The 20,033-nt window shown below is 33.6% G+C and overlaps 1 protein-coding gene across 2 annotated transcripts in view; it reads right to left on the reverse strand.

Moving 5' to 3' along the window:
- The window catches only part of LOC106614500 (uncharacterized), a 274,551-nt gene that overhangs the window by 93,574 nt on the left and 160,944 nt on the right, over positions 1 to 20,033 (reverse strand). The window contains exon 1 of one of the 2 annotated variants that reach the window (XM_070107841.1): positions 12,019 to 12,313. The exons of the other annotated variant lie outside the window; for it this stretch is intronic. Coding sequence (XP_069963942.1) covers positions 12,019 to 12,187 — 169 coding nt within the window. The 5' untranslated portion in view covers positions 12,188 to 12,313. Of the gene's footprint in view, positions 1 to 12,018; positions 12,314 to 20,033 lie in introns of those variants that run through there. 2 annotated transcript variants of the gene reach the window in all.

Raw genomic sequence — 20,033 nt, forward strand, 5'->3', positions numbered from 1 at the left:
ACATTGGAGTCTGTTCCCATAAACTATTCCTAGTATAAATCTGTTCACAACTACAATAATCCTTAAACTATTATGCGCACTTCATTGCCGTACAATCATTTTTAATATGTAATCAGTTATCAACCTCTTTAAGTTCAAATTGTTCTCTATATGATAATCATAGCACAGATACTGAATACCAGGTATACATGTATGAGGTGAGCGTTAGGATACAAATATGGGGAACCTTTGTTGCGAACGAGCCCAAATCTTTTCCCTTTTTAGTTGACATGACATCTGTCAAACATATTCAATTACCTTAAAGTCATTGAACAAACAACATCATATTTTATCATTATTTTGTATTGTTGTATTTATTTTAAGAATCCGAAACGGAGAAAATTATGGGTTAATCCGGAACAACCATCAACATTGACTGATCGATTCGTTAAGAAGGCAATGCTCTGTGTTTGGAGGGATCTAAAGGGTGTGGTATACCATGACCATCTAAAACCTGGTGAAACTGTTATTACTGATCGCAACAAATAACAAGTGATCAAATTGAACCATGCATTGATCCAAAAACGACCAGAATGTACCAGAAGATACGACAAAGTAATTTTGTTACACGACAATGCACCTGCACACAAAGTAAAATCGGTTCAGGACAACATTTTTGGCCCCTTCTGATTGCCATTTGTTTTCATCGATGGGAAACGCGTTTTCTGAGCAGCACTTCGATTCCTTTCCAGAAGTCGAAAATTGGATGTCTAATTGGCTGCTACCCCACCTGCCGTATTCACCAGACTTGTTTCCTTTCGATTATCACTTGTTTTCATCGATGGAACACACATTGGCTGAGCAGCACTTCGATTCCCACGCAGAAGTCGAAATTTGGTTGTCTGATTGGTTTGCTTCAAGAGACGAATTTCTATTGGCATGATATCCACAAATTGTCAGAAAAGTGGTCAAATTATGTAAAATGCAATAGTCAGTACTTTGAAAATTTTTGAAAATTTGCACAAAGGCCTAAAAATTGTCGAAATCGGGCTATAACATTTCAAGGATCCAGACACCAAATATTTGAACCCCAGTGGACTTGGCTGACTTTTTACTGAACATAACGGTCAATCTGTGAGGTCTAGTATTGAAATTCAGGGAGAATATTTTTGTGATGACAGCATGACCTTCTGCTAAAAATGGGTAAAATCGGTTAATGACTTCTCTAAGCCACCATATGCTTAATATAAATCTTTTCGAACTTCCGTTTGCCGTTATATCGCATTTTCGGTCAATATGTAAGAAATCTGGATGAAATTTAGAAATAATATATTTCTTATAAGAATGTGTCTTCTTCCCTGCGATTGTAAATAATGAACGCATTACTTTCTACTTTTAATAATTTAAATATATATGCAAATCCTATATATCACTTTACCATGCGACAGTTTAAAATGTTCGGTTACACCCAAACTTAGCCTTTCCTTACTTGTTGTTAGTTTAATACTATTTGCAATGGGAGATTTGAACTATTTAAAGCTATTGCAAAACTTGTAATGCATTTGGAAGAGGTCGCATTTAATATCCTAATATGCCTGCAAATATTTAGATGATGTTAATTTTGTTTCTTAAATTCATTTTATTAAAAAATATAGAGCGGGTGCTTTATTTTGGGCCGCTGAATTTTTAACTATTATAAACTATTTAAGAAAGATTTAAAATGCAAAGAAAATAATGATAACAATATTATTTTATTATAATTGAATATATTATATAAGGTAATAATATATGTCAAAGGTTTAAATTTCCGATTTCCTTGCTCAAAGAAAAAAAAGGTTTTCAAACGGTGCTAGGGTGCTTCAGTATTAACAAATTATCTTATTGTTTTCAAAAAAACTTAATAGAATTTGAAAAAATATAATATAGCTGTTAACAGCAAATAGCCTTATATTCCTGATATCACGAATTTGTAGCTTGTTAAATTTCAAGTATTCTTAATTCTTGATATATAAGTTTTAAGCTGTAAAATTATATGCGTATAGCCATATTTGACTGCAAGTTAGTTTGCAATGCTCCCTTTACTATATACTGCTTAACTTCTCCCAAATCACTGCGAACTGTTCTCAGTGTTAGAATCCCTGTTCCAAGATTATAATGTGGATTTTGATCTAGTTTCTATCCTGAATGTGTTTTTAACTTCAAACTGTCCTGCTATCAATTTCCCCCCCGGTCCGTTTGAGCCGAATCAGGCAAATAATATGCATTTTCGAGATCATTTGAACATACCTGAACTGACTTAAAGTTTAATAATCTATTTTCAAAGTCACATCCCTTTGGCTTCCCAACAGATTCTACAAATAATGTTTAAATATATATATTTAATACCCTTAAACGTCCTCCAAACAATTAATATATGTATATATATATATATGTACATATACTTAGGTATACATATATGTGGTCTCTTTGTCTGATTCTCGCTTACTCTACCCAACCAACATAATGTCAAACACGCGCAGAGCGTCTTCCACCTGCTGACTGACTGCCATCTCGAACCCCGACCGATAGTCTCACTGTCACAATACAATGAAACTTTGATAAATTAAACAGATTTATTACCACGCTGCCGCTGTTGCCATCAGCAATGCCACAGACGCTCAACCACTATGTGCGCTGAAGGGCAGCTACTTCAGCTGGGCACAATGCCGCTTACTGGCTGCTGCTGCTACCAAATCGGCTCTCAGCTATTTACATACTTATACACGTATCTATTCTTATTCCTTCGTGTCGCATCAGTCGCCTGTCTGCTCGCCAATTCTTCCTTCCGGTGCTTTGTTGTTGTCCGACTGGTATTTCTCATTTTGTTTTCCCGCATTTCTTTTGGCTTTCTTCGTTTTCGCCCCCCTATCGCCACACATTTGCCAGCGGCTTAGTTGACGCTGACAGTGTCACGAATGGCAATGTTGTTGTTATTGTTGTTCAGTTTTTCGCTGCCGGCATTTTTATTTGCCATAGGGCTTCTATCTAACAGAAAATTCTAGCATGCTGGTAACACTTCTTTTGTCTTGTTTTTGCTACAGCTAACGGCTTTTCCTCACACACTCCAACGTTCACACATACACATTCATACAAGTAGATAGCTAAATGCTTGTTGTGGCGGCTTTGGCATGTTATGCCTTAAATTATTCTACTTGACAGTCATACTCCATCTTCTGCCGCTGACTAACCGACTCGTCATTCAATGTTCCCCTTGTGGCTGTGCTACTACACTATGCGCGGCTGCCGCTATGCTGCTTGTCTCTGCCTTCGCTAGCTGTTGGACTTCTCAACTTCTCAAATTTGTTGTCCTCCATTACATTTCTAGCTTTGTGCATTTACTTTTTGTTATCATTAATGCTACTCAAAGTTGTTGTTATTTTGTTTTATACATTGTCGTTGTTGTTATCGCTATTATTCGAACTTTGCTTTTGTTGTGTTTTATATCTTACTTTCTTATTTGACTGTGTCTTTTTAAATATGTGTTTGTCTGTGTGATTTTTCCTCTTGTTGGCTTCTCATCGTAGTATTATTATGTATACGTATCGGCGTGCTGTTTAATAGCATCATTGCTGGTATACTTTATTTAGCCTCTGTCCATTTTATTGTGGTTGGCATTAATCTTTTGATGTCACATTACTCATAATCAGTCGGAAATAAATAAACGCCTGCGTTGTCACCCCCGAAACACATATGTATTTCACCACTACATCTATACATCAGCGTGTGTGGTATACTGTTACGGTAAAAATTAAGTATTCTTTAACAAATATTTTTTTTCAATTTCCTCTTAAAATATTTATCAGAATCTTTCTGGATGCCACGAAAGAACCGTGAGGTGTTTCTATTCCTACTTTCTCAGTTTCCAATCATTGTTTAAGTAGTTAAGTCAGATTTTCTTCCTCCACAGCATCATTTTAATGCTTGTTCTTAAATTTTTAGTTCTACCAGAAGCAAAATCGCGTAACAGTGCTTTTATAAACCTTTACATTAATATGTATTCAATATTATTCGCTCACCCAATTTTGTGAAGATATCTTACAAATTGATTCGTATATACTTGTAGGATAGTAGCGGAATCAAAATTTCTTTTTGAAGAAGGTTTTACCTTCCAACTTATTTTTAATATTGAGGTTACTTCGTAAATGCTTCTGAATTCTTCTCCGATTTTGTGAGGGTTTTAACACCCAAAAATCCCGTAGACTGCAACAGGAAGTTTAAAGTCCCTATATTGGGTCCTCAGATAGGAGAAGTATTCAACCGATATTATCCATTTTTTAGACAAGGTTACAGTATTATCAGAGAAAGATATTTTCTGAATTTTAATACCATGTCTTACATTGTTTGTGCAAATTTTTGTCTCGAACTATTTATTTCTGCTTGATTTGTATACTTGAAAGTGAAGAAATCATATGGAATTTTAAGTTGCGTAGTTATATTCCGATTCCGCCCATTTCCGCACGGTAACATAGGAATCAAGATAATGTTACCTACCGAATTTGGATGAAATCGGTTGAGTAGGTCCGGTTATATGTATTTCATGTATGGGTGGGCGGCGCCACACCAATTTTCGGCCAATTTTGATACAGGCCTAATCATGGACTTATGGCCTTCCTGTATCATCTCTGATCATCAATTATTGAGTTATCGTACTTTAAATACTTTTTAAAATAATCGTTGTTTGGGGAGTGAGGGAGGTTGTAATCCTATTTCACCCATTTTTACACTATAAAGGAAATGCCAAACGAATTTGTTCTCAGGAAGTTTGGTTGATTTTGCTTAAGTGGTTTGGGAGATGTAGATTAAACATATTAGAGTGAGGGACAACGTAAAATATACTTATGGTTTTATCTCTCCTGCATTATTACCCGAGCTTTTATTTCTTTTAAACGTCGTGTTGTGTTGATGTTATTCGACAAATCGAAGGGTCTACAAGTTAAACATCGGCTCTGAAAAGATTTTTCATGCCAGCAAATAGGATTAACATTACCTGCAGAGTGATAGCCAATTTATGAAATACTGTTCGTTAGAATCTGGAAAAGTGATCAAACTATATATATGTAGTACTACTGGCCATCTTTAACCTCTATGTTATCCATAGCGGCCGTCTACAATCACTCTCTAAAAACGGCAAAATAATACTAGCTAAGGCTTTGAAAACAAACTAGCCAGTATATTACTATTATTGGTTGTCTCATTGTAATAAAAAAGAAAGACCAAGGAACCTGTGTTTTATGGAAATCTCTTGACTTAGAATGTGGATAGCGATTAGCAGTATTGGTAAATAAACGCCTATTTAATTTTTTTAGAAGGAAAATGATTTCAAATCTCATAGGCCTTTGGATTACCAATAAAATACAATATCATTAACAATGCCAACAATTGTTTATTTATGTTACTACACGCCGTTTACCTCTATCGCCTACCTGTAGGCCACGTTTAAATTTGGCACTCAAAACTATACTGTATAAATAAATATGTTTACATAAGATAACGCATCACAACAAATATTTATATGGTGTCTCTTTGCCGCAAATGACAATTATTTGATCAACACACTTATTCCACAGCGCTCTGTAGGCTAATTATATACAAAAGTCGTCTCCTATTGTGGAATTCTATTCGTTTTTTTTTTCAATTGCACAGTACTTTCGCCTAACTATAGGCAATCATTCAAGTATCCTAAAATAGTTCTGTCCTAAACAATCGACAAAAGAATCCTCCCGAAAAATTTCAAAAGTTTGAGATCAGCATCAATAATTAATCAGTTTTCTGAGTTAATCAATTTCGATTTTACCTGAGTTTAACGTTCTTTTGCAATTCGCTTATAGAAAAGCAAAACTTTATATTATTTAAAATGCAAACAAATATATCAGATATCGCTTACTTTGCTAAAAAACACAACACAATTCACTTCATAGCGCCTACACGCAGATATTATATAAAGAAGATGACAGTATTATTAAAAAATAATTAAATCATAAATGCTTTTCTGTATTTTAAAACTTTCAGAAACTCTTAACACGCGCGTCTTGCTTCTGGGCATTGTCTAGTTACGCTTATTGGCTGACTAAATCATTAGATGTTGTAAATTAGTGTCACAGATTTCCCGCTGAGCTCCATAACAATAAAAAATCCAATTAATACGTTTTAATGAGCTTAACTCTGAACTTGTTTGATGTCGCCACCATAAATAGCTGTTATAGTCATACACGCATACATTTTTATTGGAAAATACTTTTAGAAAATAAAAGTAGCACAGAAAAAACGTTCCATACCAACTTGGATTCTTGCAACAACAACAATAAAGCAAATGTAATAGGAATGCCTAAAGAGAGAAGAAAACATAAAAATATTTAAGTAGGCATGTATGTGTGTGCGGAGCTCGTGAATAGCAAAGGCAAAGGAATTATGTGCTTGAGAGAGCTTTGTTTTGTCCGCATTGTTGTTCTTTGTCATACAACACTAATGCTGAAGTTATAAAGTATTTAAGGAAATTATGTGTTTACCGTGCCAGTGGCAGAGCTTTAGCTATTTTCTTACTTTGTAAATTTTTTTTTATAAATGTGCTGTTATTGTACATATATATATACATACTACAACACGTACATAAGAATGTGTATGTTTTGTAATTTGTTTACGCCCTGTAAATGTGGTAAACAAAAGGAAAATATTTAGTGCATATTAAGATTTGTCAGCTTCGGTTATATGCGTTATTGTATGTGTGGGAAGCTTTAATATTATAGTACTCCATATTTCTCATTAAATAGCATTAAATTCATTACTCTGTTGTAAGAACTAGTAATATATATTTTTGTGTTTATGTGTGTATGTGTATATATTTTCAACATTATTGTATTGTATAAGCTTTAATCTTAAGTAATTCGATGAAGGTAATTCAATGCCATCAAAATAGAAGATTAGGCATTGGGCTACGCTTTAAGCTTTGTATTAATGGTCTTAGGATGCTTAATCTTCAACAGAATAATAAACACCTTTGTTTAAGTAAGACAAAAATATAAAATATTTGGAGTTTTCATCAAATATTTAGAAAAATATATGTAATTAGGGAGATGTAAGTAATTATTTAGATTATGATAATTTTATTCAAAAGGTATTCGACTCTACCTAAAAAATCTTCGCCTCAACCTCTCTAAAGCAGTTCTATATCTTAATGAACATGATGTATTTTCGAAAATCAGACAAGATACATACTATTTCTATATATGTAACTATACATGTATAACATAAAATAAAAACATTATGGGGTTTTTAGAGTCTTTCTGAAGATATTCAATACTTATCAGGGAATGGTCGAAGTTATATAAATTGTTTTTTAAACATGCGGTTTTCAAGAAGAAATAAAACGCATATACATAATTTAATGTTATGCCCAAGAATTAAGCTTTATAATATATATAAGGGTTTGCATTATGTTTTGAAAATGATTTCGGGCAAGTAACCTGACTTGAGTAAATTCCAGCCGAGAAGCCCAATATTCAACACGCCAAAAATTCTCTTCCCAGGTGTCAATAACCCTACAAAAATAGTGCGTTAAGTCGCATGATCTAGGAGCCCACCCCACAGGAGGAAATGTGACCAAAAGTTTTCTTCAATAGAATGATTGTTTCGTTGACTGCATGTCATGTAGCGCTGAACAAAATTTGTTTGTGAAAATCGAGTTTGGTGGGCATCTCATTTTAGGCCCATTCACCCAGTGAGCAACAAGGTTTCGGCATATATGGTAATCTTATAAGTAATTAGATTGATTTTTTGGAAATTTCTAACTTTCAATTACAATTCTTTTAAAGCCTTTTCCTTTCGTAACACACAAGGCAGGATGTAATTTCACACAAAAGAAACAACATTTTTCTCTCTTTACTGTGTCTATTTACATAAGAATATTGCAGAGAAAATACTCTCTTTACATAATAAATATCTTTGATGTCAAAAACAAACAGAAAATTTTACCTCAACTGGCAAAGTGACAAAGCAATCTTGCTAAGCAACAGAGTAATGTTGTTTAGATTAGTTAATGTTTGTTAGCTTGCACTGAAGCGTAGCAATGACAACAACAACTGTAATAACCACTAAAGTAGGAAGAGCCAGAATTGTAAATATTTACGTTTATTTTTAATTAATGCGAAACACCAACTCAATTACAAGCACGAGTGGTTATACAAAATGTATGAGTGTATGTGTGTGTGTACGTGTATGTATTTGTAGAAATAATATCTGCGTAGATTGTTAGTAAAGTATTTGCTTAAGAAATTACGTTTTGTGATAACAAATACCTGACAGAGCGGAAGATTCGCTTTTCCTAACGGTTAACGAAGAAAGTGAGTATTGAATGTAAAAAGCGGACTATTTCTTATTCTCATTTCAATATTCAAAAGAATTTCGTTTGAAAACAACGATATATTTTTCAGGAGTTTTATCTTTAAAAGTTACTTTTAGATGAGATATATTGTCGATGAGAGTACGACTTAACTCATAAACTTTCTACTCCAATTATGGACTTAACCAAAACAAAAACGGTTAAGCTTTCACAGCAAGGACAACACACGATTTCCTCACTGACAGATTAGATCACCACACAATTATCTGAGTCTCCATATCGGCGAAGGTTACAAAATCTACCTTTTTTTAAAAATATCAAATAAAAGAAAAGTAAAAACTCAATTAAAGTAAGTAGTAGGCTGAATGCAAGAAAAACATTTTCAAATCTAGATCCTCAAATACACTCGGGTATCTTACCTGTAAGATTGGATCCATGTACAGTAAGTGAAACTGACTCTGATCCCAAGGAAGTATTTTTTATGAAATGTGTGGGTTGTGTGCGATAATCTCGAAATGAGATCTCACTAGCCTTTTCGTTGATAGTTCACTGAGCTTTTGAAACCTTTTTTTAATATTTCTATATTCGTGAAAGTCTTTTTCGCATATCTACTTATTGCAAAACAGAATATGCTATGTGTTAGTCTCGTAGTTGAGAAATTGTATGAACGGCTTTAATCAAAGTAGCACCAAAATAACCTATTTTAGAACAGTCTGTCTATGAAAATTACTTAATCACCCGGAAAAGAAAAAAAAAACAAAAAAAACCAACACTCAACTGGCGTTATTTATGACCGCAATTAGGTGTTAATTACCTGCAAAGAAAAAAAGCAATAAAATACAAGGTCGTTAATTATATGCATACAAACTTAACTGAAAAGTGTTTAATTGAAATAATTCAAAGTGATTTCTCGATATTTTTTGTTTTCTATTTAGTAAAAAATGCGGTAAAAAGTGTCCGAGATGATTATGATTGTAATTGAGAATTATTTATAGACATGTGGTGTGCCTTTGAAAATAAAATTTTTTCTTCGAAAAAGCATGAAGAAAAGTGAAATGAAGAGGAAAAATATGTAAGCGCAGAGATATATTATAACATTTATATTTCAAATAAAATGTAGTACGATGCAATTCTAGATCCCAGAGTGCTTTTTTTGTTTATAAGAACGTATAGGTAAATATTGAACTATTGGAATACTTTTAAAGATAGAAGGTTTGAATATACTTGCTTTAAGAAGATTTCAAATTCAAGATTTAATACAGAGTACAGATATAATCCGTCGCATTGGGGTATCACAATTATAACAGAATACTTAATAATAATATTACAGCGTGGGTAATCTAAGAATCCACTGTCGCTGGACCGGATAATTCGAGTTTGATTCTAAAGTGATTTGCCCATTACTTAAGGCAATGGTTCAGTATCCGAATAACTTTTTTAGATCGGATTTCTACAGCATATAGCTGCCATATAAACCGACCGATCAAAATCAAGTTCTTGTAAGGAATATTTTGTATTTTTGAAGGGTGTTAAAGCTTCGGTGCAACCGAATATCACTTTGCTGTAGAAGAATTTATGTATGTAGAATGGTTTTGTGCCCCAGCAAAAAAACACTTGCTCATTACATAATCAACATTTGTAGCTAAATTTTTATAATAACCTTTTGCTGTTTGCGCAATTTTTTGGAAAAGATTTTCTAGATAACAAAATTTTTTTGTAGTAAATACTGAGGTTAAAATTTCTATCGTTAAGTTTCTGTGGTAACTCAAAGGCATATATTCATACGAAAAATTTCAAAACATCTCCACATTAAGTACTAAAAGCTTACTACTATTACACGCAACCTATTTATTTAATTTAAATTGTTTTTTCCTTGTTTCTTTCGCTAATAAAAATTCTAAAAAAAGTCATGTAAGCCGAGCATTATCATGGCAGCCATTTAACATTTTCGTAAGTCCACAATCAACAAACTTGAACGTTGCGTTTACCATCACTGTGCCTATCCTCATCACTCATCACCTCGCCCCTGTTCTGCTGTCATGTTGTAAATTTTAAAATTTATATTACATTGTGGCATTTGTCATTTAAATGTCAAGCGTTCATTTCGTTGGCACATATACAACAAATGTAGAATGTCACAAGTGACAAGAGCAACGGCAAATAAGTAAACATTGGCATTATGGTGGTACTCAAGCAATATGAAACTAAATCTTTTTGTTATTTAGTTCAAAAGAAGCACTTGTTACCTTATAGGCGATGATAAATTATTTAGATTTTAGTATCAATCGGAGGTGGTTAGGGTGTGTCGCATGAGGTTTAAAAGTTTAATTTTACAATTGGAGAATCAAAAATATATATTATTTTCTGCAACCAAAAAACGATAATATTAAGGTCGAAAATAAATTAAGGAGAGTTATTCAGCTATTGCATAGCTTCTATCGGGGGCTTTGAGCGCGACGACCAAATCAAGAAATTTCGTAATGGAAATAAACCCAACACGATCACAAAGTATGAGCAAATATATATTTGTAATATTATTATTATTTTGGTAAATAGTTACCCCAACTTTTGGAACAGTATCTCGTTTGAATTGAACAATACAATTAAAATTAGGTATTTCGATCGGATTATCAATGAAAACGTTGACAACTTTCTTAAAAATGGACTTTGAAAATGAATAATGATCCGAAAATAAATAACAATATATGGGACCACCATTGATGCGGAGTTTCCCAGATATTTTGAGGATATCAAGTCTCAAACTTATGCTTCTTATTTCAGTTACCATAAACCTATAGTTACAATCAGAGATAAAGACATCGACCAACTCATCTCTCACTGGAAATGAGAGCGCAATTGCTAAACGTCAAAACCTCCTGAACGCAGGCAACTGTCAAAGTTCTGGAGGTCGAATGAAAATGAAAGAAAATGCGAAATTTAAATGTATGTGATTTTTTATCATGACATGCTTAGTATTATTAATTTCCAATTGGAAATTATAAAAAAAAGCATGTATTAATTGAGATCTAATTCAATTATTCTTTTGATTAAGTGTTATAAGTTCAAAAATCAATTAATTTAATATATTACAAAAGCACAAAAAGGTTTAAATAGTTTCTGCATATGTTTAACATGGACATGTATAATAATATTTTCTGTTAATAAATGTTGAGTATTTTAATTTTAATTCCAAAAAATTATTATTTTGTCCGATCTGGATACAATGGAAAATGTTATAAAAAACGCTAATTTACAGACGCTCTCACACTGCAATAAGTTGGACATCCCTTTATCACTGGTTGTTTTAAATAACATTAACTTCTCATTAATTCAATATAAGAAATAAAATTTGTTTACTTATCGGTCACCACGCTCAAAACGTGTAACTTGAATTAATATCAAAGCAAAAAAAATTGTGCATAAAACATAAATAAATAACTATAATTGCATAAGTTGATATGCAATAGCTTTACCGCGACAGTCCTCGGGTGCCGCACGTATCTTTTTTTTTTAATTACAAAAATAAAAAAATTTAATTACTAACTACTTTTCAGGGCTTAGAAACATCGTCTAAAAATGATTCCATAACTTAAGGCTCACCCTATTATTCTATATACATACTCACACTCTTGTTCAAAGTTGCAAACGCTTCGAACGAGTCTCACCTGATACTTGACGCAACTCGGTTTGGTCGGTGATAAAAAGGCGCAGAGTCACAAGTGTAATGGATTTTGCATTTTGAAGAGCACAAGGCTGTAGTGGTCTATGTGTACGAGGATGTGTTGTAAATCCCATCACATACATACATGCACAGCAACTAAAAATCACATCCATTTCTCACTCCGCATTTCCCTCACTGGTATTAATGGTAACAGAAAACCTCGGTTGTTGAATTAATTATTTCGGTCTTTTGTTGTTATTTTACGACTTTACCTATATACCCTTTGGTTGTTTTTGTTTTTGGTACTGTCTGTTTTTTTAATCGTACACGTGTTTTTATTTGTTTCTGGTATTGTGCGCCGCTCTTGTATTTGTACATTTCATTGTTGTTTGTTGCCTTTGTTATTACAGTTGCCGTTTGTGTTGTGCATGCGTGTGTATATAAATCTGTGTGCTTTTGTTTTTGTTAGCTGCCACATTTGTTTGCATACGCAGATACATTTTGGCTACAATATCATTGCGTATTCATACACACACACACCCCACAAGCATATACATATTACCGTACATTTTCCAAATCTGCCGCTGTTGCCTGCTTATTCCTTTGTATGTTATATTGTTCTTTTATATTTTGTTGCTCCAAGTTTCCTTTTCTGTTACAACAAAAATAATCTACTTGTCATCTGCCTATTTGCATATTCTTCATATTTGCCTACCTTCTTTTAGACTAGGGATGTTTAACTCTTTGCCCGTTCGTCCACTTTGTTGTTCAGTGTTGTACAGCTGAAATTTGTATTTTCTTGTCACTTAATTTTAACATAACTTTTACTTTGTTGGTACTTATCGTGCACTCACACAATTTTCTCTAAGGAATTTTCTGTTACTGGCCGGAAGAAAAAAAACTGTCTGAGAAATGTGAGGTAAGGTAAGATAGCAATATTTGCGAAATTAACCTTAGATCAGATCTCATAGAAATCAGCTTCGAAATTAACGAACATAATCTATCATAATAGCCAAGTATAATTCCTCCTTTGTCCATCACCACTTCGTAGGTATGTGACACTGGGGTTCAAAACAGACTCTCCAAGCCATTTTCAATTTAGATGAACAAGTCGAAATCAAAAGCTGTAAGTAAAAGTTAGCAACATGTAAACCAGATCATACTCTTATTTCAGCGGAATATCTGTTCACATACAGTCAAATGTTTTGTTAAGTTCATCATAGTGCTTCTTCGATTTTGTCAAAAACTATGACTACCCCAACGAAGGCAACATCGAATGGAGTAAATCAAAATTCTCAGAAAACCCTCTTGTACTTCTAATTTTTGATTATTAACTTAAATATTTTGGAAAATATGGAAAATACTGAGGCGGAGAAACTCCGGTTGTAATAGCTTGGTATTGTGAGAATTTATGAAATTTTCCATGTTAATGTTTAGCCTTTGGTCAAAGGAGAGCTTATCAAAATCTCTAGGTAATACCAATTCAATTTACCTAAGTCCAAAAGCCAAATAACCAATAGGCAGGATCAGCAACAGGCAGAAACCAGTTGTTAAGTCAGTTGCAACAAACAAGGATGCCTTCTGGAACATGGATGGAATGTCCATAAAAATTGAGCCTTCGATAGAGCTAAAGCTTTGAGGGCAAGCAAAAAAAACAGAGCGTTAATATGTCGTAGAAAAACATTTGGGATGGCGAAACAGGTAATAAATGAACATCTGGACCATTTATATTATTATATAAATATTAGAATTATGTTAAAACGAAATATCAACTGTAACTGTTTATAGAAAATAAGCCTAAAGGGTAAGTACAACACTAATCGACGCGGAAAAATTTCATCACCAAAGAAAGAAACGCAGCATACTATATATTAAAACATACTTGCACCGTTATTTTTTATTATTTATTTGAACATCTGGTATAATTTATGCGATTACTCTCTTACGGTTGTCGAATCAAGGCAGCTAAAACAAGAAAAAATGTTTACTTCGGTTGCACTGAAGCTTTAATACGCTTCAAAAATACAAAAGGTTCGGAGCATATTTTTAAATCTTAGCGTCAAATCAGAAGATCCAGAGAATATAATTTTTACCAAATTTTAGACATGTTTAATATTACTTTGAATATTCGCCCTCCATTTTTTTTTTTTATTTGCGCAGCTGTATTCAATTGTATATATGTAAGTAAAAAAACTACAAAAATTCAAAGATAATTTATGTATTGTATATAAAACGAAAATTGGGCCACTGCTCAAGAAATATAATTCAAATTAATTTAGAATATTTTAGGAGCAACTAAACCTAAAATGTTATCAAAAATTGAAATCTTTATTTTTTCAGCTGCCGGCTGGTGCATTTATTATGCAAATTTGCGGCATTTTTAACAGACAAATCAAACAAAAAAAATAAAAGATAAAAGGAAGAAATCTGAAATATTGTAAAAAAAATGGCCGCATGTCAACAAAATTCAGTTGAAAGCACTACCAGCCAAAGAAATTTAACGAAAGTATTAACAAACACTTTAAACTGTGTCTTGATAGTTTTGTTAATACAATACTAAGAGTTGTAAGTGATGAAGGCATGCAACAGAAATCAGTGGAAGTAGCGAAAACAAATTTTATCCGCTCGAAAATATGCAAATTATTTGCTGTGCCAAAGTTTGTTATCAGTTTCTGTGCTTGCCGGAAAATAGCAAAACAAAACAAATACAACAATAATAACAGATGCAGCTACAAGGCGAGTAGTGTCAAGTCAAGTCAACTAACAACTAAACTAACTCAACAACATGTCGAAAGCATAAATAAGAACTTGGTATAGTTAAGGCGTATGTGCGTCTGTGGAGTGGCATTGTTGAAAAATTGTTTAGCAGCACTTAGTTTTAGGGCATAATTTTTAATAATTTTTGTCCAAAAACGGCTGTTGCTCGGCATTGCTGTCAATGCGCCTAAAAATATGCAAATTATTTTTTTTAAGCTCTATATAGCGGAAAGTCTGACTCAAGCTGACTGTCGAACGCAGCTGTTACCCTGCCTTGGAAATGCCACATAATTTTTAAAATATTTCTTTGACTGTTTGCCTCTTACTTCTAGCGAAAATGCCAGTTGTTTATCAATCCATTCGATTGCCTTTTTAGAATGATTTCCACCATCCAACAGGTTCTTTTATTTGATGCTTTTATCTTTGGAAGATTATGTCGAAATGGAATAGAGGCTGAAGGGGGCTATTACATTAGATGAGATGCTGCAAGCCATATGAAATGTGTATAAGTCTGTAGAGAAATTAATCAATATTAGGTTAGGCATGACAATACATAAACAGAGAGTTTGTAAAAATAGCTAGACGTTACAATTAGGCAAAAAAGAGTACTTAGTGAGGGCTGTATTTTCACAGAGTAGAGAATATCTTCCAACAGAGGCGGCTGCAGCAGTTACATTTCTTAGTAATTTAATATACAATATATATAACTTTACAATAATTTTTAATGTTTCAAAATAAATTATTTTCAATATCGATAGATTATTATTTTCTTTTGCTTTCCGTTATGCAATTTATAACACTTTTTACATTAAATTTTTCGAACCTAAGCTAATACTACCATTAAGCTCTTAAACTAAAAGCTTTATAATGTTGATTTTGACTTTAGTTTTTTTGTTGTTATTTCTGCGTCGACTTTACTGCCAAGCCCATATTGCTGTTAAATTTATGCCAAAATATTATTTAAATATCTATGGAAATTCACTTGAGACTAATAGCATCCACATAGCATACGTACGCATACACGCTAAAGCTGGTGCTGCCAGATTGTGGAGGTTAAAGTAGACTCACTATGACAAAGAGGCATTTACATCGAAAAACTGACTTGACAAGAAAGTGAGGAGAAATAGCAAGCAAAACGCTAAAATTCAAAAAAAAAGAAGCGGTAGTAAAGCATAACGTTAGAAGATGAAATAGTAAAGAGTGAGCTATGCAAGCGCATATGTATGTATATACCAAAATACGTCATGTTTTTTACTATAACAGGGGCAACATAATGTGAGCGTAACTACGATTCAAATAAGAGTGTAAATGTGTTGCAAATACTTTTTCTTCAATTTTTCAACAATTTTCATAATCGATTTACATAATTTTTGCACTTAGGCGTACAAACACATACCCTTCTATACAAACACGCACTTTCGCTGGACCGTACGTAAATATGAGCTGTCAGCCTTCATCACTGAAAAAAAGCTAAGGCAGGTAGTAGGTACAGAAAAGCTTTACAAGCGTTTAAAACTAGACTTGGCAATTTTTAACAGGTTTAACCAGCTTTTGGTTTGGCTAGTAACTTTTTAGTGAGCATGGCAAGCCGACAATTAATAACGTGTTGACAACGAGTTAGTATGTGTGGAACGCGAACCAAAAACAACAACAAGAGGGAAGAAGCTGAAAATAGCGGTAAAAATGTGATATTGCTGCAAAAGAAACGGAGCACCAACAACAAAAGAGAAACGCTCAGTCTTTCACACCTAAATAGATAAATTACACACTTGATGAAAACGATTTTTCTTGCCAACGACGATGACAACACACTTCGTCAAGACGTGGTTACAAGCATATCACGACAGCTACCGACGATAGAACGCAGTTCAAGACGCGCTGTGCGCTGACATGTGCACTGGAATCACTCATACGACGTGTATACCCCCAGGGCGTAAGCTGTTGCGTATGAGCAACCAAGCGCAGGCACGCACAAATGTACACTAGAAAGTGAAATAACAATCAATACATATGTGGAACAACAGGAGTTATGTGAAGAATGCGTGATTTGGCGTGTGTGGCGTTTGTTTTTTCATAATTTTACAATTCCTCTGTACAAGTATATGTTCATACGAGGTGCAAACCGCTATAAATCGCTTCAGCCAACCCTGTGTTGCTGTCAACTCGCGCTTTTTTTGTTTTGTAAACTCCATCAAATGAGTTGTCAATGAGTTACGCTAAGTTGTTAGCTTGCAGACGCAACTTTTCCAATTTATACCCCGCTTATCGTTCACAGCAATATACCTATGTATGTGTTTTGCTTTTAAATGCCACTCACATGCTTGCCAGAAAGTTTAAACTACACTTTAAGTGCGTGCGCATTTGTGTCTGCTCTTCGCCAACAACTTTAATCGCTTGCAATATCCTTTTTATCCTTGACCGCATAATGACAGTTTATGGACAAGCGGTTACTTGTTGGATTGTTCTTTAGTTTTTTTTCTCGTTTTTGATTTTTTGCTTGGCTTCACTTTATTTTTTTGGCAAGTTTGTTGGTTTGTACTGGTCGCTTAATAGTTTTTTAAGTTTTATTTTCTTTCGTTTCACTTTCACAAGTTTGAATATAAAGATTGTTAAAAAGAGTTCGGCAAGCATTTGTCCTGCATTGGTATATAATCTCCAATGAACTCAGGGCCACCTTTGTTAAAATTTCCTTATCACACATCCGATCAAAAACTTAAAACAAGTAGTCCTATAACTGTCGACAATTCCGATTATTTTAATGCAATTCCATATAATAGTACATATGTCGTTATAATAATTTTAAGGAAAGCATTGTTTTCCGAATAGTAATCCTCTTGCAGATATTTTCGCATGCTCAAACTCTTCCTTGAACAGCATTTTTAAACACGTTGTTTAACTTACTGCTTTCAACGAGACAAATTTATTTACATTATTTAACATACCTTTTTTCTGTAGTTTCATTATGTTTCTACAATGGCAGAGCCAGTAACCACCAGACTCTGGTGAGCACAGTTTGAATATTATCATGCTTTTCTACATTTATAACTACATAAATGTGAGGAAGATACACTTTTTTATTCCCAGCAATGTGATAATTACAAAAATTTGCATAGCAATTATAATATTTAAAGCAAAAAGCGGTAAAGCCAACAAGGAAGTGACCAGGCAGCCGAGAGCATGGGAAGCTTATTTCATATTTAGCTGCACTTAACACTACTGTTATTAACACATTTTTGTGTTTAAATTTTTTCTGTTCTATGTATTTTCGTACATGCGGAAATAACTGTCTATCTATACTGTAGATACATAAGTATCGCTTGTAATTTCCGTTTGGCGAATTAATATTTGCAATAGTAAGTCAACGACATTTTTGTACATCTACAGCATGAGATACGAAATTTTTATTTCCTTTTTGTTCTTTATTTGGTATTTTTTATTATTTTGTTTCGCATATTTCTTATCTTGCTTCGTCAGAATTAACATATCCGTCGGCAATCATTTTTCAAATCCCCAACCACAAAGAAAAAAACACAAAGAATGCTGCAAAAAAAACTGCAGAAATGCGATAACAAATGAAGAAAGGCGCAAATGGACAGACAGCGACAAGCTGTTTAACTTGCCAACAAATTTCGCACCCAATTTGAAATTATGCAGTCATCAGCGCGGAGCGTAAGGAAAAAACATCAAATAAATTATCTGAGACAAAAGAAAAATAAAGCTGGCAGAATTAGCAGTAGCTGCAAATGCCAATAGTATGATATTTTTGCTTACAATAACAATTTCAACGCCCACACGGGCGCTCGGTAACTCGAGCATGTATTTTCTTTCCCTGTTCGGGGTTGCGTTACCCAACATTCACCTACCACCGAAGGCATCAAATCAAAACAAATGGCGTCACGCTTCAATTACTAATCGCCAGCAAATTCACTCACTTATTAGATTACTTATGGTATATATAATCGATTTGATGTGTCGATATGCCACCAGAATATGATCCCAGTCGGACAAAGGGCACGGCTTTAGCCACTACTACTACTGAAACGCTTATGGCGAAGAAATACTCGTTTGTACTTTTTGGGTTTTCACTGTCTCTCTCTCTTTCTCTCTTTTATTCTTCCCGCTTCCTCTTCTTATCTCTCGCTATTTCTCACTCTTAGTCGCTAAAGCAGTTTAACTTGCGAATTTCTTTAGTCTTTCGATTATTTTTCAAATTTCTTCGGATGCGCTCATTCACGCCTCCATTTGTGCAATAATTCATCATTTTGTTCGCTCACATCCACACGCTATTCACTCTCCCTTTACCATACACACTTGCGTCCCTTAGTCGCTAAATGGATATCCTCAACTGCTTCGCCTTTAGTTCATCCCCCCCAACTGAACTTTTATATACTTCCTTCGCATTTCTCATGATAGATTTACTGTAACGGTGATGGATCATTTACTTAAATAATTTTAAATTCTTAAATCGTTCGTTTGTACACCTGTGTCCCTCTGGCTGTTACTAGGAACTGTTATATGTCCGCATTCGTTGTTTAGTATTTTTTTTAATTCTTTTTTTTTTTTTTTTAATATTTAAGTTGTTGGGGAAGGTAATTATTTAGTTTTTCACGTTCAAATAAATTATAAGTATTTTATAAGCAGTGAATTAGGGGTGTGACTTTGCAGAAATTGGAATATATTCTTACGAATTAAAAGAACGCCTAATGCTAGGCAAGGTTTCATTTCGATAGTCTTTTATTCTTCTCAGAACTTAAAATTTTGAATCTAAATAATTTTCTCTTACCACTTCCTAGGTTTACTTATATATCTAAATATAATCTTGTCTGCTCTTAAAATAATATATATTTTACCAAATGCAAAACATTCTTAATTTTACTTTTAATAATTGTGGATGTCGATTTTCGGTCAAAGTCTAAACCTAGTCTAATATTTGTATGGAGAACTACGATTTCAAAACTATGTTGCAAAAATTTAGGGGTATGGTAGCATTTAAGGTTTGTCTTCCACCAAATCAGCAAAACGATTTCAGTAACCAACATCTCATCTACTGGGTATTGAATAAAATATTTCAAATTCAAAATGGATCTGTTGCATTGTTAACAGGAATGTTACTACCTAAATTTACATTCTTTATATTATTAATATTAACGCTGATCATTACAGAGAAATTTGACTGGAACACGTGGAGTAAGAATCTTCTGTTCACTTCATTCGTGACGCCGGTTTAACTTCAACTTGACCCCCACCCTTAATGTCTAAACT

The sequence above is a fragment of the Bactrocera oleae genome, chromosome 4 (assembly GCF_042242935.1).
Source record: "Bactrocera oleae isolate idBacOlea1 chromosome 4, idBacOlea1, whole genome shotgun sequence".
Classification (NCBI taxonomy): domain Eukaryota; kingdom Metazoa; phylum Arthropoda; class Insecta; order Diptera; family Tephritidae; genus Bactrocera; species Bactrocera oleae.